Source organism: Lonchura striata, chromosome 12 (genome assembly GCF_050655825.1).
Source record: "Lonchura striata isolate lonStrDom1 chromosome 12, ASM5065582v1, whole genome shotgun sequence".
Classification (NCBI taxonomy): Eukaryota; Metazoa; Chordata; class Aves; order Passeriformes; family Estrildidae; genus Lonchura; species Lonchura striata.
This window is the reverse complement of record NC_140714.1, coordinates 14,687,052-14,710,681: the sequence shown is the minus strand read 5'-3', so window position 1 is coordinate 14,710,681 and position 23,630 is coordinate 14,687,052. Positions and strand designations below refer to the sequence as shown.

General features: G+C 55.5%; 1 protein-coding gene across 5 annotated transcripts; it reads right to left on the bottom strand.

The window, feature by feature from the left end:
• Window positions 1-843: 843 nt before the first annotated feature.
• Window positions 844-23,554, bottom strand: TWF2 (twinfilin actin binding protein 2). Of its 5 annotated transcripts, none has more exons than XM_085590648.1 (11): window positions 23,484-23,554; window positions 14,195-14,272; window positions 10,320-10,498; window positions 8,959-9,054; window positions 8,116-8,220; window positions 4,530-4,562; window positions 4,022-4,078; window positions 3,191-3,316; window positions 2,948-3,098; window positions 2,425-2,546; window positions 844-2,256 (listed from the first exon to the last, which is right to left on the bottom strand). In XM_085590648.1, exons 1-11 carry the CDS (start codon window positions 23,506-23,508, stop codon window positions 2,089-2,091), a joined length of 1,140 nt encoding a protein of 379 aa, XP_085446774.1. In that variant the 5' UTR covers window positions 23,509-23,554; the 3' UTR covers window positions 844-2,088. The 5 variants fall into 5 exon arrangements, with proteins under 5 accessions (XP_085446774.1, XP_085446776.1, XP_085446775.1 ...); XM_085590650.1 differs by having other exon boundaries at window positions 10,320-10,493; XM_085590649.1 differs by lacking the exon at window positions 4,022-4,078.
• Window positions 23,555-23,630: the final 76 nt, after the last annotated feature.

Below are 23,630 nucleotides of genomic sequence, written 5' to 3'. Positions count from 1 at the left end.
GGAAAAGGGGCACAGCCCTCACTCCCCCTCAATATTTGGGCAAGTTAAAAATTACTGAAGCACAGAAGGAGAGTAAGATCTGAAGAAGGGTGACTCAGCTTGTCAAATGACTCTGGTGGCATCAGCCAGGCTTATTAGCATTTATATACAGAGGGAGCTTTCCTGCAATGAGGCTGCTTCCTGCATAGCAGCATCTTCCCTCCTTCTCCTCCATGTCAAAAACAAACTGATTCAGGGTTGAATTTTTTTTTTTTTTTGCATTAAACATTTAAAAAAAAAAAAAACGTTTTACAGCTGGCTTTGCAAATCTTCAATTTCATCCTGGGCATGGAGGGTGAAGCCAAGACGTGGCAATGGCCTGACCTGGGTGAGCAGCAGGAGGATTTGGAGCCTGGGATGCAGGCAGACCCCACTGCATTCCCAATTCTTCTCTTGGCTCTGCATCCTCCTGCTTTCCCTCCCCACTGCCAGGCAGGAATTCACTCCAGGCAAGAGAACAGCCCTTGGAGCATCTTCACAACCTTGCAAAATCACCAGCCATTAAAATAAGGAAAGCTGGGCTGAGCAGGGATGCTGCCTCCTGTAGCCAGCTCGAGCTCTGGGCATTGCTGGAGTGGCTCAGTGTAAAAATCTCTGCCAGGCAGTGTGGCTGTGCCAGACCCCTGGCCTGGAGTGTGGATGTCCTTCAAGGTGGTGAGGGCTGCACTCAGCCAGGACAGGCGGTTGTGAGAGTTGCTGGCTCCCAGCTCATGATGTCCAAGCAATTCGCTTTGCAGCTCCAGAGCCCACAGCTGCTAAATGCCCAAACGTGGGGAACCCAGGCAATCTCCAAAGAGCATCAGACTGTTTTAAAAATACTTTATTCTTTAGAAAATACAGCGTTCAGTACAGTGTGCTCTGCTCCTCCCAGCTTCAACCCCCTGACTCCGCCGAGGCAACATCTGGACGTTCACCGTCACAGCTGGAAAGCAGAGGGCAGGTTTCACCGCCCCCTTTTCCATCCTCGCAGGGAGGCAGGTGGCTCTCGAGCCCTCGCTGGTACCCAGCAGCAAGGTGCTCTCCCCCCAAGCCCCAGTGCAGCCCAAATCACAGTGCCAAGCTCAGACCGTGGAGCCGATGATGGCCCTTGGTGGCTGGGGACATCCCCAGGGGCACACAGGGCTGTCATGTTCCCCCACACAAGGATTTGGAGTAGCCCAGGTGATTATTGAGACATGGGGCTGCCCCAGCCCAGAGACCCAGCTGAGAACCCGGGGGTAAGGTTGGCGCTGGGGAATGGAGATGGGGGACCAGGGCTCAGGAACCCCTCAGCTCCCTTCCTAAACAGGGACAGGGCTGAGTCAGGGCTGTAGCAGCTCCTTCTGAGGGGGAAAACCTTACTGGGGCGGTTCAAAAAGGGGAAGCAAACATCACCCAAAGGCAGAGTCACCTTTCTCCAGGTCCAGGCTGAGCTCAGGACTAAGTGGGGAACTTCCACCTCCCACTGCCTGGCTCTCTGCAGGGAAAAACTCCCATCCCACAGGAAGCAAAGCCCACCCCACAGGGGGTCCTGCCCGCACCCTGAGGGGGTGCGGGATCGCTCCAGCCTGGGGCAGAGGGGCCGTGCACACCAAGAGTGGGACAGGGGAACAAAGTCTGGAGGCTGGGGGGGCAGGAAAGAAGCATTTTCTCTTTTCAAACAGGAATCCCCAACCCCCTTCCCTTTGCATAGAGCAGCTTTCAGGTGAGTGTGTCCTTCAGTCACCCAGGGGACACCGAAAGCAGTGGCCGTGACCCTGAGGGGGACAGGAGCAAGGCTGGGGACATGGCTCTGCTGCTCCCGTCCTCCCCCCGCAGCCCCGGGGCTTGCACAAGGACAGGAGGAAAAGAACCAGGACAACCCTGAACCCTCCCCATCGCTCTGCCCCCAGGTGCAACAAGCCATCCAGATGTTTAAAAAAAGGAATGAAACAGGAAAAAAAAAAAAAAAAAAAAAAGGTAAAAAAAACCCCAAAAAAAGGCTGAGATGGAGGGAAAGATCCCCAGGTCAGCGGAGAGGGAGGCGGGAAGCGCCGCAGGATGGTGTCCGTTCACCGCCGCCCGCGGGATCTAACTGTCCTCGCCGTTCTCGCCCGGCCCCTTGATCAGCCGCTTCTGCCCCCGCTTGCCCACGGGGCCCTTGGGCTTGGCGAAGGCCTGCTTGAAGGCGTGCTGCTTGGGGTGCACCTCCTCGTACAGGAACTCCGCCGTCAGCTCCGCCCCGTCGTCGATCTCGATCTGCGCCCGGCAACGGGAAACGGGGGCTTAGCAGCTCCCTTGGGATCTGACAGCCACCTCTGGGGCACCCTACTGCCCCCCAAGCTCATCGCAGGGGCTGGACCAAGGCTGCAGCACAGCCCCCTGGCACCGTCCAGCTCCATCACCTCTGCGGGGGCTCACTCTCACCTTCTTGGCTATCTCCAAGCAAAACTCCTGCTCCACAGTGTCCAGCAACCGGCTCTTGCAGCTGGAGTAGAGCATGCGCTCCTTGATGCTGCACTTGTACCCGGGCATGGAGTAGATAAAGACTGCAAAAACAGAGCAGGGCTTGTGGCACTGCCCGGGCCCGTGGCCAGGGAGCACCAGCTGCATCCCACCCTGCTCGTGGCCTTTCCAGCCCAGAGTCCCAGGTAACATCCAGCAACAGAGGGTGAGCCATCCCATCCATCACCCCTCCCAGACCTCCCCTGGCACTCCTTCAACACCGGAGGGAAACAAAGCGCCCACCACCAAGAGCTCGGGGGCAGCACCCAGAGACCTGCCCTGCACATGGCCCCAAAGTCTCTGCCAGCACCCACCACAGACTCAAGGCTCCCTGATGCACCATCCCTGTCCCCATCCCAGCTTGCTCCCCATGCAACCAATGGTCCAGGGAAAACAGGGATTGGCACAGGCTCAAACTGGCCTTTCCCAGTGCTGAGGCTCTCACCAACAGACTCCAGGTAATCCCCCTCGTGTGAGTGCTTGTACAGGAAGAAATGGTAGCGAGCAGAGTCCTGGGGGATCCTCTTGGGCAGGTCAGTGATCTCTGTGGGGCTCGTGTGCACCAGGTCGATGGTCTCCCGCTCCAGATCCAGCTTCTGATGGACAGAGGGGACAGGGAGCAGATGGAGTGAGAGACAGCAGCAGGATGTGGGGAGTGGGGCACAGAGAAGCCATGTGAGGGACCTACCAGCTGGATGTAGTTGATTTTCTTCTGCTTGAGAGCCTGGATGGCTTGCTGGGCATCCGGCTGCAGGGGGAAGGCCAGGCCCTGCAGCGTCTGGTGCTTGCTCTCCACGCTGATCTCCGTCTTCACCTGGGGATGGAGAGCACCTCGAGCGTCAGGGCACAGTGGCAAAGGGTGGGGAAGGGGGGAACAGGAAAACCAGCTGGCTCTGCAGCTAAAGGTTTCTCATCCAAGGAGGTGTCTGACACCTGTCCCACAGGGATCACAGCATTAAACCACTGAGTCAGCCAGGCTCAGGATGGTGGTGCTTGTCACCATCCCACCACTCCAGGACGTCACCCAGGCCCAGCCATGCACCCCCACACCTCCTGCTTCACTCTCAGCAAAGACCAGCTCAAAACAAATGTTTCCCAGTGAATCCCCGGCAGGGATGCTGTGACCAGCACTGGCACATGATGATCCTCTCCGATCATCTCCACAGACTGCAGCCTGTGGGTGAGAGGGGAAGGCCAGAAATCACAGCACTCAGCTGGGCACCCCCTCCTCAGTGGGTGTAACTGCAGCAGACAGACATTCCCTCCAACGCCGGAGCTGGGGATGGAGATCACAGCTCAGAAAGATCCCAGCTGCTGCTTTCCCCACAACCCCTACGAGGCACAGGCTGCCAGCCATAACCCGAGCAAACCCCCCAGTCCGGGAGAACGAGCCCCACTTCAAAGAGGGGAGAGAAAGAGATTGCAGAGACATCAAATCGCTCCAGGTGCCTCCATCCAGCCACAGCAGGGGTCCCTGGGGGGGCTGGGGAGAAGGGCACACGCAGCAGGCACACCATACCTCCTCGGGGTCGGGGTACTCTACCAGCGATGGGCAGCAGCAACAGCCCCCCACCATCTGCCACAGAATACAGGGAGGCGGTGTCACCCCGATGGCAGAGGAGCCCTCCCACCTCAAGACCCCCTCCCAAGGAAACACTCCAGCAACACCATCCCAGGTACTCTGCAGTGAGCTTGGGTCCCTTTCCTTTAGGATCAGTTTTGGGGATTTTGGATAGAGCCCAACCTTTATGGTTTTTTTTTTTTTCTTTCTTCATTTCCCTCCCCCTGATAGAGAAAAGGAAGAGAAGTCAAGGCATGCCAAGAGAAACACAAGAGCTTGAGCTGACATCTCAAAACCACTCGGCAGCACCAAAGTGGGTCTCCTTAAGGCTGCCCTTTGTTACAGCAGCCCCACGCAGCACCCACACCCTGGGGAGATGATGGAGCCAGATGCCCGGAGCAGAGCATGCAGGAAAACACTGCCAGGAGAAGGAAAAACCGGGCATCAAGCGGGCAGAGCAGCCTACCATCTCAGTGCTCGAGTCCTGGGAGCAGGAATCCTGCGAGCGTGGGGAGAGGAGACACACTGTCAATGGCACAGGGAGGGGTCAGGGGAGCAGGAGGGAGGGGGACACACACGGATGTGCCGGCAGGAGGGAGCTGCACCGCCTCTGCTGGAGCTGATCCAGCCATGTGGGCAGGGAGAGCAGCAAAAAACGACACAGGAGATGCCAGGGCTGGGGAGGAGCAGGAGGGAGAGCCTGGGCACCTCCGAGCCTGGGCATGCAGGGTCTCCACCAACATCCCTGTGCAGAGCCCATCCCTGCCCCATCTCCTCCTGGCTCCCCAGTCAGGATGGCCCCAGTGCAGGGTTTGGAGGAGTTCCAGCACTTGCAGCAATAGCTTTTGGGCTATCCTTCACTAAAGAGCATAGATGGAAGGTTTATGAGGGAAAAAATACCCAGGCCTCTATCCATGCCAAGCATCCTGGAGGATGAGCAGGGTGTTGATGTGCAGCTCTCAGGAAAGGGAAATAATTACTTGGGTGGGCACCAAGTCCAGCTGACCTCGAGCTCTGCTGTCCTGCCATCCCCCAGGTGCCATCACACCACCAAGGGCCTGAGGGTGAGCACCAGGGCTTCAGGACACACACAAGTTCAGCTGGTCCCACCCTGTGGAGAGGTGCAGCACAAGGACATTACCACTGCCAGCACCTCCAGCATCCCAGCTTTCTGTCCCATAAATGCAAGAAGACCAGGAGAGTTACAGTGGCACTGTAGAGACCTTAGCTCTGACACAAAGCACACTGAAGTCCAAAAACACCAGGAGATGGAAATTTGTCCCAGCAACATCAACTCCCCCATATACCTCTGCATTTTCTACTCCTTCCCTTTCCAGAAACATTAAAAATTGGCTGCCTGAGCACTTCCCAGAGCACAGCCTGGGAGCAGTGCATGGGACAGCTGAGCATGTGTTGCATCCCAGATTCCCAACCTTGCCAGCAGCAGGCTTACCTAGGAGGTTACTTTATCTCCTTTTCTTTAGGTTAGATTTTCTCCTCCTCTTTCCTCCCTCCTGGCATGATGCTGACCCTGCCTGAGGAGCACTTCTCTGTCTTATGGCAAATTCCTCATGGGAGGGTTCTGGTGAAGCACCACCAACACTGTGGGGCAGCTGTGAAGGACACCCCCTTACCCAGTGCAGTGGCATCCCCACCTTTGTTTCTTCTCAGTTCTCCTGCCTCCTCTCCCACCTCCAAGGCTGCCTTCCTCTGCCCCACAGGCCTGCCAATGGGATATGCCCAGCTCCCCCTCCACCCTTATTTCTGAACCTGCAACACTTCTACAAAGACTCCCCAGGCGTGGGTGTTGAGCTCAATGCCAAATTCAAAGCTGTTTCTTAGCCCACGGTCTGCTGACAACTATCAGCTCAGCAAAGCTGGCATTTTCCAGCTATTAAAAACATATATATATATATATATATATAGCAGGTGGCAAATTTCCATGAGCTCCCACCCAGCTACCAAAAAGGGGGTTAACTCACGACATCACCTCTGCCCATCCAATTCTCAAACCCCAGCCTAAAAAGCTGCTTTGCCAAAGGCTGGGCAGTTCCCTGGGGGATGTGCAAACCTGAGTCCTTCCTTGCTCAGTGTCAAAGGCCACTCTGCTGGCCCTGAAGCTGCTGCCCCGCCGCCCTCACCTGCCCCTTTGGGCTGTCCTGCCCTTCCCATCCCCTCTCCACACTCTTCTGGTGGCTGGGGAGGACCCCAGGCAGCTCTGCCTGCCCACAAACACAGCCATGGTGAAGGCTGCAAGCCTGGCCAGTGCCTTGGAAGGTTGTGAGTCAACAGGGTGAGAGGGGAGGGAGGGGGGCCCAGAACAGCTCCAGGCGAGGGGCACAGCAAAGCACTTGTGGGCTGGTGGCTTTTAAATAAACCATGTCCCTTGTGCCTCTTCTGAAATCCTGCTGGGCTGGCTGAACACGAGGGGAGGCACAGGGTCCTGGACCCTGCAGGGGCCTGGGCAGACACACAGAAGTGCTGAGGTCAGGGCTTGCCCCAGGGCCAACTCCCAGGCCGGTGCTGGCCCCCACCACTCGTTCCCACGCACTGGATCTGCTCCTCCAAACTCAACAGCCACGTGCAAGCACATTCCAGGCCCCAGAGCTGTGCACAAGGGACCCTGCAAGCTGCAGGCAATGAACAAAGCTGGAAGCATCACTGTACCATGCTGTAACACCAACACAGAGACCCCTTAGCACACCCAGCACTTGGCTGCTTTCCACCTTTAAATCCACAGGCAAAAATATATTCATCTTCATCTCTTTCTTAATGTCAGTGACTCCTCCCTGTGGCCCAGGCTGACACAGGGGACGATGTACCCTTAGAATAACCCCCACCAAACCAGAGAGCAACAGCAGCACCTCTATCCAGGAGCTGCATCTCAAAAAGGCAAGGCTGGGAGGGAAGGAGAATGAGGCAGATCAATGAGCATCACATGCACCACTTACCTGGGCCATACAGCCCTGTAAGACACTGCCCAGCAGCCCCCCAAAACTACTTAATCCTGCAGCACAGGCCAGACAAGGTGATGGCAGATCACAGAAGCAGCTGAGTCAAAAGGGACCCTCAAGAATCATCAAGTCCAGGTGTCCCAAGGTACCAAACAAACCACACAGTCACCATCAGCACCTCTCTCTTCTCCAAACGTGGGCATCTCCTTGCATCCTCCAGAACAAATTCTGCCCAGGCCCTCCAGGCTGGGAGCTGGGATAACTCCCCTAAGACCCACCTGGTGGATTCCACTCCTTGGTGGCATCTCCCAAATGTCCCTCAACTTTGCCACCTGCAGACCTGCTTTGGCAGGTGGAAATCACCCCCAGAGCTGCTTGGACAGGTAGAAACTTCCTGCTTCATCTGTGCTATTAATTAATGCCATGAGGCTGATTGGCTTCACATCTCCCACACCTCCTGATCCATCCATGAGAGGCACAGCCCCAGCACAGGCAGAAGAGAGGGATGCTCCTCTAGAGAGGAAAGCTTTCCATGCATCTAAGGGAAATTCCCCCATTCCAAAACAAAGTACTGCTTCCAAGTGGTCTCCCCACACAGTGAGCACACCCCCCTTTCCTGCCTCAGTGTGCCACAGCTGTGAAACCACAGAGGCTGTGGAAAGCCAGCAGGGAACAATGGGCACTCAGCCTTGTGTGCCCCCAGCCCTACCCTGTGCCACTTCCACGTCCTTTCCAGCAACTACAGGCTAAGATCTGTGTTCCTTGGGACAGCACCCCTCGTATTTATAGACGTAAAGGAAGTGTATGGGAGAGGAGGCTGCTGCAGCCCAAAGATAAGCCTGAATATCTTCAAACTCAGCTCTGGCTTTGCCTCCAATACCCACAGGTTGGAGACCTGCCTTCAGCCCCAAACCATCTTCTGACTGTCAGCAAAATACAGTCCTGAGCTCATGTCCAACCAAGGGGAATAAAAAATAGTAGTGTAAATTCCTCTTTGTGCTACCAATTTGACTGTGAGGGTGTTCATCCACCTTGAGAAGGACAGAAATGGTTTAAACGGCGATGCACACGCGGGCAGCAGCCCTGCTGCACACCCACCTCGTTGATGCGGATCTGCTGCAGCTCCTGCTCGGCTGCGGTCAGCGGGGCGGGCGCAGAGCAGGAGGACACATGCTTCTGGTACCCGCTCAGGGACACGTCCTCCTGCAGACACAGGCACGGGGCAGCTGTCACAGGGGGTCATCCCGGCCGTGCCCCCAGCCTTCAGCTGAGTCTCAGCAGCCCACAGAGTCTCGGGCTCCCTCCTGACCAAGAGGACCAACCTGAAGGCTCTCAGATTCCTTCAGCAAATCCCACACTCGATTTGTCTGTTCTGAGCACCCTGCCCCTCCCCAGTCACCCATGGCTGTGGCATGGGCTGCTCTGGCTGTTTCATGAGCATGGAAGTGAGAGGGAAAGGCAGAGCCCATAGCCCAGGAGCAGCAGAGGGACCTTGGGGAAGAGCAGGAATGCTCCCTGGCTTCCACCAGTACCAGAGGCCCCAGCAGGAGTGATGTCCAGGAGGCCCTGGCTGTGCAGCTCCCTCTGCCCACGGAAGAGGAGGAGAAACCTCCATGCAAGGCAGTGGATAACCCCGGTGTGGAGGCAGCTGTCACTGCTGGAGTGACACTGCCACCACCTGGCACTTCTTCTGCCATCCAGTGTAAAGCTCCACATCTTACAGCCTCCCTCCCACCTCTTCCACGCTCTCTGTCACAGACCACAGCCATGCAGGCAGGAGAAAGCAGCCCTGGCCACGCAGGGAGCAGTGTGGAGGACCAACAGCCTGCTGTTCCCTCAGCAAACACCAGCATCCCCCATCCACCACCCACACACCAAGCTCCAGGCAGGCTCTGAAGCTCAGGGCCAGACCCAAAGGTTGCCCAGGACCCACCACAGTACCTTCACTGTGCCAAACATCTCGTCCTTTATGTGCCCCCCACCAAACTCCTTCTTCACAGTGGCTCTGGTGGCAGCGTACAGCATCTTCAGCCGGACCTGCCAGGACAGGGGTGGCAGTGCTGTCACACAGGGGAACCAGAGAGGGCCCAGAGGTCACAGCCATCACCCTCCACACACCTCAGCCTCTCCTGGGAGCACCCACCGAGTTTCTAGCTCGGTCTGATTTTTAATGGCAGCATCCCTAGGTAGGGATCAGCTGGGAAAACCTACCAGCACTATTTCTGGGGCTGCAGCCTTGCCAAGAGCTGCCCACAAGCCAACAGTTTATTCCGTGCTTTGCTATCCAGTCCCTGAGCTCCAGAGCACCATTTCCCACCAGCACTTGAGTTAGAGGAGGCACAAATACCATAGACCCACTTAAAAGTGACTTTTGCCTTTGGCACTTCTATTGCACCATTCTGCAAAATGCAGGGAAGAGCTTTGGCAAGTGCTCCTGGGCACACTGTGCTTCTGCAGTAAGAGCCTCTGTGGTTTGTTGAAAGATATACATATCTAAAATATACATGATTATATATACACGTGTACATGCACACATGCACAAATATGCACATGCATATAAAATTAGATATATATCACTTGTATACATATTTTTATATATGTGACCAGTGAATGTATTTATGTGGCAGTAAATCTACCTAGCTTATAGATTACAATAAATATACAACAATTAAATACATAGGAATATATAAACACACATATACAGACAAATATGTATATAGAAGACAAGTACATGTGTTAACACATCAGCAAACTTCAGCTGATGTGCTCAACAGGATGGCATTTTCCAAGCTGTACCACTGATATCCTCTAAACCTGCTTCCCGTCCAACCAGCCCTTTTGTGTCACTCTCCAGCAGCTGATTTTGGAGCAAGGCCTGGAGAGGGGCTGGCAGCCACTCGGCATCAGCCTCAAGCAGAGAAGGGCCAGGCTGGAGGCACATCAGTGTCAGTGCCAGCTCTTCCCAGCAATGGCCAGAGCCATGGTGGGATGTGTCCAACCTGGCCTCATGGTCCACACCACTCCCCCCTCTACATCCCAGCTTCTCCACCTCCTCACCTGGCACTGGAATGGGACAGAGACACAGTCTCAATGGATCTCTTTGTGTCCTAAAACATTCCCCATCCCCACAGCAGTCTCCATTTCTCAACCCAGGCACCAGAGCAGGGTGTGAACAGCAGGGTGTGAACGCTCCCTCTCCGTCCCAGGGCAGAGTACCCTTGGCCAGCACCTCCTTCCCCGTCCCCCCTGCACCCCCCTGGCACATCCCTGTCCCCAGGTGGGTGCCAGGGCCTGGAGCTCACCGGGGAGCTGTCTGGGGACCAGGAGATGAAGAGCCACTCGAAGCCCTGGGCGTTCTGGCTGTCCAGGCGGTACAGGACGTAGCAGGGCTGCTGCTCGTCCAGCAAGGGCAGCACCAAGGTGTCATAGTCGGCGTCCCAGCGCCGGGACAGCTCTTTGTGGGCTCCCAGCACGAGCTGCTCTGCAAGGAGAAGACAGGAAAGGTGGTGTTAGACCAAAGCAAGCTTCATCTTGCAGGACCAGGTAGGGTAGCAGCTCACTAAGGGTCCACTTCAGCTCCAGCACCAACAATGATGCTGTACTGCAGAAGAACAAATTATTACCTCAAGTCACATGCAGGAGTGTACCTTCCCACCCCTGTGGCTGTCGTGGAGGGCTGGTTTTCTGCCAGCCTCCTGTCAACCATCTCTTCTTCACCTGTGTGTCCCACCAGCAAAGTCTCCTCTTGACCACCCGTGGTTTCCTTCCATTCTGCTCCCTCCTGCTCTGTAGTGCCCACCCATCCCTCCTCGCTCACAGGGGAACACAAGACCCACCCACCCCACCTGGACAAGCCCTAGGGTCACTAGAACACCTCACCAGGGACACAGAGAACCACCAACATTTTGGGTGCTGAGAAAAGTAATGGTCTCAGCAAAATCCAGGATGATGAGCCAAAGCTGCTCTCACTGGATTTCCTGTAACCTCACAGGGGTTAAAATCAGAGCTGACACCCAAAGCCCATGTCTGTGGGCAGCAGGGATATCCCACAGTGCCCAGCCTGGAGGAGGACCATGCTGCCAGGAGAGCCCCAGCCTCCTAAAGTAACCTGTGTGTTTCACACACACCTCAAGGTATTATTTTCAGCTGCTACGCAAGTGGCAGTGGGACTGGGAGCCCTGTGAGCTGGGCACTGCCAGCTGGGATTGAAACACTGGTGCAAGCATCCTACAGACATGAATCCACACCCTGGCAAGGATCAAGTCAGGCTTTGGGATGGCTGGGTGAAAAAGTGGTGGTGCTGGGGATACCAGTGTAGGCTGCTGGAAAACAGCCTGTATTTTTACTTCAATTGCAGATGCAGAAAGGTCTGGGAGGAGATTACAGGACTCAGAACAAGATGTAGGAAATTCTGGAGGTGCCATAGCAGAATGTGTTGGGACCTTTGGCAATTAGCACCTGAGGGCATGCTTGGCTGGGCACATGCCCTGCCAGGACCTCTGCCCACAGCCCCGCTGCCCACTGGGACCCTTGGCTGGGGCACAACCCTCTCCCTCCCAACCCTCGGCAGCTCCAAATCTCAGGGCAGGAAAGCTTTTAAGGAAAACAGTTGAGGAATGAAGGGTTTGGGAGGAATTTCTCACCCAGGCAGGACATTCCCTATGACAGCAGAGTACCCCTCCCCTGCCCAGCACTGCCCTGGCACCTGCCACCACTACTCAATCCAGTTATTTGTGCATGGGTGGCACAAGCTTCTCATTCAGTAACAAGGACAGCAGAGAAGGAGGTGCTAGAAATACTTTACCTTTTGCAAAACTACCTGTTTGGAGAAAGGGAAGCATAAAAACCTCAGTGCATTCCTACAATAAACACAAAGCTCCGTGAATGGATTTGTGCATTACAAAGAAGAAACTGCAGGAATTTCGAAGGGCCAAACCCACCGGCAGCTCGAGGGCATCTCTGAAACAACGCAAACCCTGCACAGAGCCATCAGTGCTGGGTCACCCCCGGCTATTCCCGGGCTGTGACTCAGCCGGAGCCCAGCGAGCTGCTGGCAGCCTTCAACCTTCCCCGAGCTCTTTGCAGCTCTGCTCAATCCACTCAGGGACACATTTTCCTCCTTGGGAAGTGTCAGAAAGGGGAAACTGAGAGCAGACGCCCTTCAGCAGAGTTATCCAGCCCTGGCTGTATGAGGATCTGTTTGTCCCGGGAGCTGCTGCTGGAAAAGCAGAGCTGGGAGTGTTTCTGGCCCCTGAGGTGCCCCAGCTCTCCCTGCCTTGCCCTGAAATGCCTCTACAGGGCAGCTCTGGTGGGTGCCAACCTGCAAAACTCAGTGCACACCATCACTGTGAGTAAAGAAATGCATCCAACAGGGAAATCCAGAAAGCCAATCTTGTCCCAAATCCTGCTGACAGCGAGGAGCAGAGCATCATCTAAAAACATGCTGGAGCACAAGCTGCTCTCATGCCAGGAAAGTGCTGCTGGGTCTTGGTGCACATCCTGCTCCATCCAATCTCAGCTCTTCCCAGTAGCTCTCCAAAGGCAAAATGACCTCTCAAATTCCTCCCAAAGGGTCACTCAGCCACAATGGTGGTCTTGGAGATGCTCAGACACAGAGCATCTGACATAAGGCTCCTTGCACCATCTTCCTCTCCTTCTACTCACTGCTGCCTGCTCCAAAATGCCCCAAGACAAATTCTCCACAGGGCAAAAGGTGCTGCAAGCCATCCAGCAGAGAGGGAGGCTCCTCTCCCAGTCCTCTGCCAGGCAGGGCAGCTGGCATGTCCTCCCCAGGCAGCTCTGGACACCTCCCTTCCAGGGTGAGCACCTGTCTGTCTGGCTGTGATATCTGCCTGGCCACTCTTAGTGCCCAAGGGTCCTTCTCTGCTGAGTACCCCCAGGCTGATGTCCCCTGTGTGACAGCAGAGTGGTGGCCCTGCTGCTGACAATGGACAGATTAAAAAATCCCTTTCAGCCACAGCAGAGATGGGAAATGTTTTCCATTGGTGATAAAAAGTCTTCCTCGCTGGCATCAGCAGCCACAACCCAAAACCAGTGGCACAAGCCCTAAGCATCCCAAGCTCAGGCTTAGGGACAGGCATGGCTTATCCTAACACAAACCTGATTCCCACTTTTGGAAAGCGAAAAAAGCTGAGAGCGCAAAGTTGTTGTCAAAGATGCTCCAGAGAAACAACGTGGATGTTTCACCCCCCAACAATGGGGACCTTGCCAAGGACAAAGCCAACACTGCTGAGCCCTGCTGCAGTCCCACTGATGTGTCCCATGCATTTCCAGTCATGCTGCTCTTCTGAACAGGACGTTGTGGCCTCTCCAGAGGTCAGGTGGGCTCCTTATGACCACAGGCTCCTTACAACCACATCCACCTCGGTGTTTGCACTGGTGGCCCACCCAGGGGAGGTGGTGACAGCAGCTTGGCAGGGCAGGAATGTCCCTGCTGCTGCGTGGGAAACAAGTCATTCATATGCAACTGTATGAGGCTGAGGTGATGGAAAACCTACACCAGGGCAGCTCCCCGCCCGCTGGGACGTGCAATCAGTGCTCAGCTCTGCTCACTTGCTTGACAGATGCAGAGACCACCCAAAGGACCCATTCCATGGGACAAACAGGGGCAAGGCTGGTGCCAGCCTGTATCCTGGGCTAGGGGCAGCCCAGGGGATGGGATGGCTCTCAGAGCATGGCATTCCTCACAGGATGGCACTGCAGCCCTGTGCTGGGCCTGGAGCCACAGAGCACCCCCCTGCCCGGGCATCTCCTTGCCAGCTGTGGGATGACACATCCTGGGGGAAATGCCTGTGCATCACCCCCAGCAAAGGTCCCAGGGTCCCTGCTGCAGCCTGTCACAGAGATCCCATGATAAAATATGACACAGCAGCAGCAAAAGCCCCCACAGAGCACCGATCCCAGGCTGGTATTGCTCTGCTGGCAAAGTCACTGCTCCCCACTGGAGCTGGCCTGGGGCTCCAAGAGCTGCTGACCAGCACACCCAAAGTTTGGGCTTGTATTTCAGGTCTGGGTTACCACATGCCCAGAAGCCCCAGGAGCATTTTCCTTGAGGTTTACAAAAACACAAGCTGGCACCGCAGTGGTGAAGAGAAGGGAGGAGAGGAAATAGAGAACAGGCAGAGTGTAAATCAAAGCAGTTAAAAATGGGACTTACCGTCCTCAATGATGACCTTGATGAGCCGAACTGAACCATTTCGGGCTTTGGCAAAAAAGTCCCTTAATTCTGTGGTGGCTGAAAGAACCAAAAACATCGTGATCAGATTTAGCAATCAAAGCAGGTGCTGGGTCGCTCAGTGACTGACTAGAAAGGGGAACAACTTGGCAGGATAGAAATTTAAAACTTAAAAAAAAAAAAATAAATCTCTGGCCAAAAAAAAATTATAATAAAAAATAACAATAACACAAAACCCAAAAAGTTGGGAGAGAAGTGCCGTGTCTCCCTGAGGCGTCAGAGTTAAATAGCAGCTGGGAGCACATGTGATCCAGAGAACCTGATACTTGGCCTGGGTGAACATAATCACCCAAATTTAGACGATGGCTTGGCCAGTGCGGGCAGGGAGAGCTCAAGTGACAAGTTGATTGGCTTGACAGAGCGGCAGGGCTGGCACAGCCGGGGTGGCTGGAGGATGTCCTGACAGGCTGCCACGTCCTGGGCTTGTGACACACGGCAGGATGCTGCTCCCGAGCGGCTGGGAACCAGCACGACTCCAAACTGGAGGTGCTGGTTTGAAGCTGAGCCCGTAGGGAAGGGAAAGGCAACAGCCCCAAGGTTTTGCTCTGAAGCTGGCAGGGCTTGGATTGCAGCAGGTTTTTGGGAAGCGTTTCGGGGAGCATTCCTCCTCACCCTGCTCCCTGAGCACCAGCAACAGCAACCAATCTCAGCATCCTACCAGGAGGCAGCTGGAGGCACTGGATAGAGGCTTCATCTGCCACCCTGGAAGCATCACTGCACAGAGCTCCCCGTGCCACCCAGGACACGCTCCATGTGAAGGCAAAGCCCAGGAGATGTGGCTCTGAGGGGCCAACCCCCAAACAAGGATCATCTCCTGGCCTGGCTCTCCCTAAAGCCACCCAAGCCTTTTCCTGGATGCAGCCACACAGCAAAGGGAGCCCTGTGATTTCAAAAGCTGCTGTTCTTGTTAGAAGAACTCAAGAAACTGGTGTGGCAAAGATTAGAGACATGGGCAGATGCCCCTGAACCCACACCAGGATCTGTGCCTGGAATCTGCAGCAGCAGCCCCTCCATTCCCGGTGCTTTGCTGTGCCAGCAGCAGGAAGGAGCCTGGAGCCCGAGAGCACCCACAGCTAAGGCAGCTGGCAGAGGAAGCCATTCCTTCAAGGCCATATGCAGTCCCTGCAGCCCCTCCAGCGCTGGGCACCAGCCTTGGCACAGCCCCAGGAGAGCCTCGATGGTGCCCAGCACCGCACACGGGACCAGGGACCCCCGGCTGTCCCTGAGCACGGCCCCCCGTGCCCCGGGCAGACCCTGGGCTGGGGCACTGCCAAACCCCCCTGCCGAGGGAGGAGGGATCCCTGGGGAGCTCCCAGGAAACTCCTGCCTGGCCCCCACAGGTGACAGCTCTGCCATGCAGCTGCCACCAGCCCAAAGCTGCCCTGATCAGAGGCTGCCTGGCTTCTCCTCCCACGGGGACAAGAGGCACAACGAGGAAGAGCTCCCAGGCTGGCTCCTGCAGGCAGCAGCTCCCACACAAGCCCAGAGATGCCATCCCGACAGGACCCTGCAGGAATGGGCACACAGACACCCCAGCAAAGGCTTGTCACTTCTTAATGGCATTTCAGGGGACAAACAGAAGGTTTGCTGGTGTAATCCCACCACATGCTGCTCCCTCCAACAGCATCAGGGCATGTAGCTCTCCCAGCTCCCAGAGCAGACATTCACCCTCTCCCAGTGCCAGCTGGGAGCTCAGCCCACTCCTGCTGTGCCCAACCAAGGATATTCTGATATTTTTAGCCCCTTTCCCTGTTGAGAGTGGCTGTTTCCTTCTGGCAGCATCTGTGGTTATTGCACACATACAAGGCAGAAGAGGAAGAGAAAAAGACATTTTATACACCCAGGAAACCTCATGCAGGAGACAAAACTCTTAATAAGCTTCAGGTTTCACCAATTCCTATTACACTTCAAAACTATGAGAGAATAACAGCACTCTTGGACGTTTCTATAGCATCAACTTCAGGGAAGAAATAGGAAAGCTCTGCAGCACTAACCAGCTTGGAAATCCCTCCAGTCTGACCCCATCCTTCCCAGAACCCAAAGGCAGGTGGGGGGTCTGGAAAATCAGGAGTCTGGACAAATGCAACCCTGTAGCCCTCTAGGGAATGCTGGCAGTGCCCTGAAGATGAACAGGCAGGACGACTGGTAGCTGAGGGGCTGACAAGTGGCAGCCAAGCACTGGGGTCTGTGTAGGTACCCAGGGGTTGAAGGGGGTGTGGAAAAGCCTAGATGCTGCCAGAGAAGCCGAGTGCACCACAGGGAATGCCTCTTCCAAGGAGGGAGACTGTTTCCAGAGGAGACAGCAGCAAAGCTTTCAAAAAAAAAAAACCTCAGAAGGGGCTTGCAAGATTTAATGCTGCTGAATTTTCTCTTAAAGCAATTTTCATTTACATAAAAAGCAGAGTGTCTCCAGCGTCCCCTTCTGCCTCTCACAACGCAGAGCCAAGAGCCAATGAGGAGGGAGAGAAATAAAGCAGGGAAGGTTTGAGCACAAGCTCAGCACTGCTTCATTACAGCACGATTACAACTTAATTGGCACAGCAGACTTGACGAGATGGCTTACGTGCCTGAAATATTAATAGAGAAGTCCACAGCCAGCTCTGGGGGAAGAGCTGGAGGACACCTCACCCTGGAGATGGTGCCTCATAGCATCCTCTGCCAGGAAGTCTCCAGGATACATCTCAAGAGCTGAAAAACCCATGTGTGAGGAAACCATAAAAACCAAGGGAGAGGGAGGAGCAACAGGGCAGAGGAGTGAAAGGGACCCACACATCCAACTCACCCTGTAGACATGGGTTCCTGGAAAATCCTGGAACAAATAATCCAGAAACAAATCCAAGGTGGGCTAGAGCCCGTGTGGATCTGCTGAGGCCAAGATGCATGAGATCCCTCATGCTTCCTCCAGCAGAGCCAGAGACCTGTGGGCATCAGGGCTCTCAGCTCAGCTTCTAAGAGTCTCCAAAAGTCAGATGCCAGCTTGGGAACACGGGGGTGGTGAACCTCCATGGACACAAAACCATGTGGGTAACTCACTCAGGGAGGATCAGAGGTGGGATCGAGCAAGGTGTCCTGGGCACCTGTGGTGGGTGCAGCTTTATCCATATTTCCATGCACACTTCTGGCAGCTGCAATAGTGCTTCCTGCAGCTGTAAGGTGGGAAGCTAGAGGAGATGCAAGTGTGCACTTGAGAAAAATTCAGCATTCTCTCAGGAGATTTGAAGAAATGGGCTGGGAAAAAAAGAAATAGGATGAAACTCAAAAGGAAGCAAAGTACCATAACTGGAGAAAGGACCAGACAGGGTAGGGTCCAGCAGCTCCAGAGGAGAAAGGTCCAGGTTAGTCACTTCACACTGCTGCAGGCAAAGTCATTTGTGAAGGCAGGAACAAGAGCATGACCATGTTATCTGGTGCTGAGAAGGCTGCAGGCACAGCACGAACAGCACACCCAGGCTCAGCATTGTGCAAGGAGCAAGGCACAGCACACACAGCACCTGTGCCAGAGGGCAAAGTGTGCAGGAGCTGCAGCTGGTCAGCCCAGGGAAGAGAAGAAAAATCACGAACAGCTTGTACTGGTTTTCCAACCAGGAACATCAAGACCCACCTTGGAGTTTGGGAAATCTCATGCTGAAGGTGCTCAAACCCTGGGAAGGACACCACGTCCCTGTCCCTGCCCTGGAAAATGGATGTTGCTGCTTTGAGGCAGTGTGAGCCCAGTGGCACCTGAGGAACCTTCTGGTCTTTCTTTCTACAAGGCAGCCCTGGTGAGCACACACCCCAGCCCAAAATCACCTTCAGCCACTGAGTCCTGCAGCACCTCCCTCTCCCACCTGTTTGTAGGATGCAGATTTTTTTTCTCCCAAAAGCAGCCTGCATTTAGAAGCCTGATAACAGCAAGTCCCAGGTCCCCTTGTTCCACACAGCCTCCCAGCCCAGTGTCCCCTGCCACCCATGTGGGATGGAGGGCTGAGCAGAGCCAGCTGCTGACAGCAGGGCAGCTCACGGTGTGGCAGGAGGTGATGGCTGGCCAGCAGTGGCCTTCAGGCGGCCCTGACCCCACAGGCAAACTGCCAGAGGAGAACTGGAGCTGGTGGGAGGAGGGCAGGACAGTGCCTGCCCTCTGGCAGCCCTGACCAAAAGGTGCAGAGCAAAGCCTGAACTCCCCCAGCCCAGGGAGCAGCAGGGCAGCCAGACCCTTGCACCTCCTGACAAACATGAATGGTAGCCAGAAGACTGCCCTGTGCTGGGATGCACCCTGGATCAGTCCCCAGGAGCTTTTACTGCCAGGCTTGAAGCATCCCTCTTGTTTAAGAGAGAGATGAACTGCTGAACGATGATGCTTGTGGGTACCACCCTGCCAAACACTCTTCCCAGTCTGAGCCTTTTTCTGCTGTTTACAGCCCCAGTGAGCTCCTCTGGGCAGAGCACGGCTGCAAGGAGCCCGGAGGGAGGAGAGGCAGTGATGGCAGCCGTAGCCACAGACACGGCCACCTCTCCCTGGGGGTGCCCGAGTGCCAGCGGAGCCACCCACACGATCCCCGGGGAGGCTCTGGGATGGGGATGGAGGCACAGCCACAGCGTCCCCTCCTCCGGCCTCTCGGCCACTTGTCAGGGCAGCAACACGTTTGTGCTGGTTGGAGCCTGCCCCGTGGCCCCACGCAGCGCCCGGATCAATAATACATAATAGATGCTCCCTGAAACAGATGCCTCTCTCAATACATCAAGTCACCTTGCCCTCCCGACGAAACCCGAGCTGCCGGCCATCAATCTTTCATTCCCCGGACATCAACTCCATGCCACTGCAAGCGGCTGCTTCCCTTTCACTGGCCGGGGCACAGCGTGCCTGGGATGCAGCGGGGAAACTCCGCCAAAAATCCAGCCACAAACCCAGGCAAAACTTGTCCAAGTTCCAGGGATGCTTGGCCAGACAGAAGTCAAGATGGTGATGAATAAAACATGGTTATACCTGCATTACCCACACTTTCCCTGCCCTGACAGCCCTGCCCAGCTCCTGGTCTGGGCATCCAGGAAAGGATACAACTGCAACAGGCACAAAATAGCTTTTGCTGCTGCTGAAATTCTTCTTTTCAGTCTATCCCAGTGTAACTCCTTTACACAGTGCCTGCTCAACTCGCTTGCAGCAGAGAGCTTTTCTGCTGATGGACACGGTTGGCCAGTTTCAGCAGTAAGAGGATTTTATTTCTCACCATGGAATAAATAAATATGTCCTTGAAGGAAATCTTTTCTGAGGAAAAAAGCTACAGATGTCAGAAGAAAATAGAAAGAAGGGAGTGGGGCAGGGGGAAAAGGGAGCAAAAGAGACAAGCAAAGCTTTTCTCCCAATTTTCTATGGGGCTACACTATATTCCTGCAGGATTTCACATGGACAGCACCTGGTCCTTAGTGCAAATCCTGCCCAGAGACTCTGAGCCACCTACCCAACACCAGACATTTACTTCTCACCTGATTTTTTCCATGTGTGCCCAGGACCTGTCTGGTCTGCAGTTTGCCACCTTGGAGTTACCTGTCCCTTCCCTTGCTCCAGGGTAGGCAGCACTCACCCTGCAGGCAGCATCAGCTGGATCCTGGGGCAGAGTGGTGGTGCAGCACACATGGTCCCTCCTTGCCTGCAGAAGCTGCTGGCTGCTGCTCCTTTTCCCTGCCCAGTAAAGCCACCAGCAGAATGCTGGTTTGTGCACTGGAAGGGGCAGGCCCCCAGGGACAGAGCCTGGCCACAATCTCACTGCATTTAGTCTTACTGCATGCTTTCTAAAGGATTTCCTCTATCCCACCACTGCTTCACTTCAAGGGGCTTGACATCTCATTTACCTGGTCTTCCACCGGTGCTGCCGCTCTGGCCATCCTGACGTGCCCTCCACTTGGATATGGGCCATACCCCCAGGGGGCATCAACCTCCATGGTGGCCCCAGAAAAGAGATTGGGTCTGGCTACTCAAAAATATCCTTGCAGCAGCCCAGTGCCCTCTGTTCCCCATGGATAAAGGGGCCATGAACCATCCATCCCTTCTCCTTTGCTGATAGCACCTTGTGACATGTCTCTGGTTAGGGGGTGCCTCCAGCATTCCAAAGGTGCCCCATAAATTTGTCCATCCTGGTGCCTCAGAAGTCAGTGCTGCCTCCCAGCACAGCCAGAGGAGAGGGGTTAATGATGTGCTGGATGGCAGAGAAGGTCCTTCTTTCTTCTCACTAGAGGGACAAGAAGCTGCCTGCTTTCCACTAACACTTTTGCAGACACAGTAGATCCTGGGTCCCACCTTACTCTTTTTTTACCCATCTGACAGCATTCCTGCCCATGTGCACCATGGTTATGCTTCTCCTGAAGCAAACCTTCACTTCTACCAGATGCATTCCCAAAGCAAAATCCTGGGGCAAAGTGCAGCTCAGCTGTGGATGGGAGCCAAGGTCCTCCCCTATTCCCAGATCTTACCGCCTCCCCCAGAAAGAGCAGGTACCAAACTCTATTTCTGGGTTGAAGAAACAAAATGCATTTGATTTCTCTACTTTCTAGATGAAAAAAATACCCTCTAAGAGACTTTTTCTCTCTACTCAGTGGTTTTGAAAGAGATCCCAGAAGCAACTGAAAGCAGATGACCTCCCACCAGCATCAAAGCCCTGGTTCAGCATCGCCTTCCCAAGGTTCTCAGCTCAGGCAGCAAATGCTGTTCCAATCTAATGCCACTCAGAGCAAAACAGGGACTGCAAAAACACTCAATAAATCCTCCCAGCTGTAGCTAAAAAGCAGGTTTTCAGCCCCAGGAAGCCCACAGCACCCTTTGAGAGTTTCCAATCGCCTCCCCAGCCTGGCAGTCTCCATGGCAGCCTGGTTTTCTTGCCAGCACCTTCAAGAGAGCTGCCTGAGATACCTAAAAAATAATAATTAGCCTCTTGCCCCTGCATGAAAGGCTCAGGCCTGATTGCACTCCCTGACCCCCCCAGCTCTCACTGTCAGAGCTTCCCCTCCACCTGTTTCTCCCCAAAAGCTGGGATGACGTGGGAGTACCTCCCACAGGGGCTGCTCCAGGGGTTCCCCCCACCACCACCACGTCACCCTGCCTCACACAGATCTAGCACCGTGTCAAGCAAAATCCCTTGCCAGCTTGTCTGCAACCTCCCCTGAGCCAGCTGCGGAATCTGATCATAATTCCTCTGGGAGCAGATGTCTTCCTGAAAATACAGGAGAAATGAGAATGAAGGAACAGAAAATGCTGGGCACACAGAAAGAAAACAAGGCCCCAGAAACCAGGAAGAAGTGAATAATCCCTCCTCCTAGCAAACAAGAGATCTCAGTGCCTCAGCAAAGGGGATGAAAGTAGCAGTGGTATTGCTGTTCCTCATTCTATATGGAATCTGCTCTTTGCTGAGCAAACAGAATAATTCAATCCCCTGACAGGGTGGGGCAGCCTGAAATATCCCAAACCCACCTCGGAAGGGGGAGAGGGAGGGGTCCCTTAAAGCCTGGAGCACCCCAGTTGTGCATCACAGGTGTTGGAGGGGCAGATTTGCATTCAGAGAGGAAAGAGCAGCTTCCCGGAAGAGAGACGGCGCAAGAGGGCACGGAGAGAGAACCCAGAGATGTCCGAGATGCTGTGACAGCGAGACCACCCAGCACAAGCTGTTTTCCATAACCACAGGGAGGATTTTACAGCACCCCCAGCCCAGGAATCTGCTGCCAGGACAGTCATCAGGTCCATCCCCGCATGCACCGCTGCAGCTCCTTGGGGGAAGTTGAGTCCCTTCCCCTTTCCCACTGACGGGCACGTCACGTCCTACGGGCAACGGTGCCACGGTGACTCCCAGCACTGGGCACAGCTTGCCTAGCAGTGGGCAACCAAGGTCAGCGAAGGTCAGCGCTCTCAGAGACAGCCAGGTTGGCACATCTCCCTCCCTGGCAGCTGCAGGGTGCCAGGAAGGACAGCACCAGCAGCACAGGAGCAGCCAGGCATGGACAGAGAGCAACAGGCAGCAGCCTCCGGGGCACATAGTGCAGCAGGCCCTGCCTGCCCAAACCCCATGGACAGCTCTGCAGAGCAGGGCCAGCACACCCAGAGCTCAGGTGCAGCAGGGGTCCATCCTGATCACTTTTAACTTTTTAAATTATTGTTATATTTTTACAAAACAAGGAAGATTTAATTAGAGCATATGTTTCAGCATCTCAGGTTAAGCCAGAAGCAACCTGAACCCAAACACCATCAACAAGCACCAGCTCTCCTGAGCAAAAGCAGAAACATCTAAGCATCATTGCTGGCCACTTCTCAGTTACAGCCCCTCCAGAAGCAACTGGAGGGGAAGGATGTTCTCGACCATGCTGAAGGAACAAGGATGCTCTTGCCACGAAGGACCAGCAGACACAAATTCCCACCCCGGCACAAAGGTGCTGAGCAGAGGGAGCTGTGAGGCCAATGTCCCAGCTCCCTCCCGGGACACGCTGCGGGCTGCATTCACACCCGACCGCACAGAGCGGGGCTCCAGGGGCAGCTGCTCTCACATCCCTGCTCGAATATTGATTCGGTTACATAAATTATGCAGCACCTCTACTCCTGATTAATATTGCTAATTGAGCTGGCAAGGCGAGGGGCAGGAGGGAAATACCGTGAGGACAGACAGTCAGTCATGCACCAAGCACACAGAGAAACGCAGAAGCCGCCGTGTCGGGGTGCTGGCGGGGTCCTGTGGGGAGCGGGTGGAGAAATCGGGAAGCAGAAATTCACTCGGGCTCTCCGCAGCTCCCCTGGGCTGGGGAGCAGCTGAAGCCGAGCATCCCCGTAGGCAAGGGAGCGGTGGCCGGGGCTGCGGCCAGGCAGACGAGCGTGACACATCTGTCCGAGCACGACACATCTGTCCGAGCACGTCGCGGCGGGTGCTGAGCATCAGCCCAGACAAAGGATGCGGAAGAGCCCCGCACCGGCGGCACCCCGGGGTCGAACCCCTTCCCGCACCTCCCCTCGGCACCCAAACGCTCCGAGCCTCAGCGACCCTCTCCCCCGCTAATCGCCGGCTCTTTCGGGAAGCTTCAGCTTATCGCCCCCATCGCCGCTCTGTCGGGTTCGGCGGGGCCGGGGATGCGCGGGGCGCGGCCGCGGGGTGCCGGTGGCGGGGGGCGCAGCGGGGCAGCCCGGCCCGGGGCGGGGGCCGAGCGGCGGGGCAGCCCCCGGGGTGGGGCGGGGGGACACGAGCGCTCGGCGGGCGCCGCTCACCGTGGATGCCGGTCTGGTGAGTCATGGCTCCGCTCGGCGCCGCTCCGCTCGGCTCCGCTCCGCCGCGTCCCGGGCAGGAAACGGCTGGGCAGGCAGCACCGCCCGTTCCGGAGCGCGGGGCCGCTCCGCTCCGCGCCGCCCCGGGGC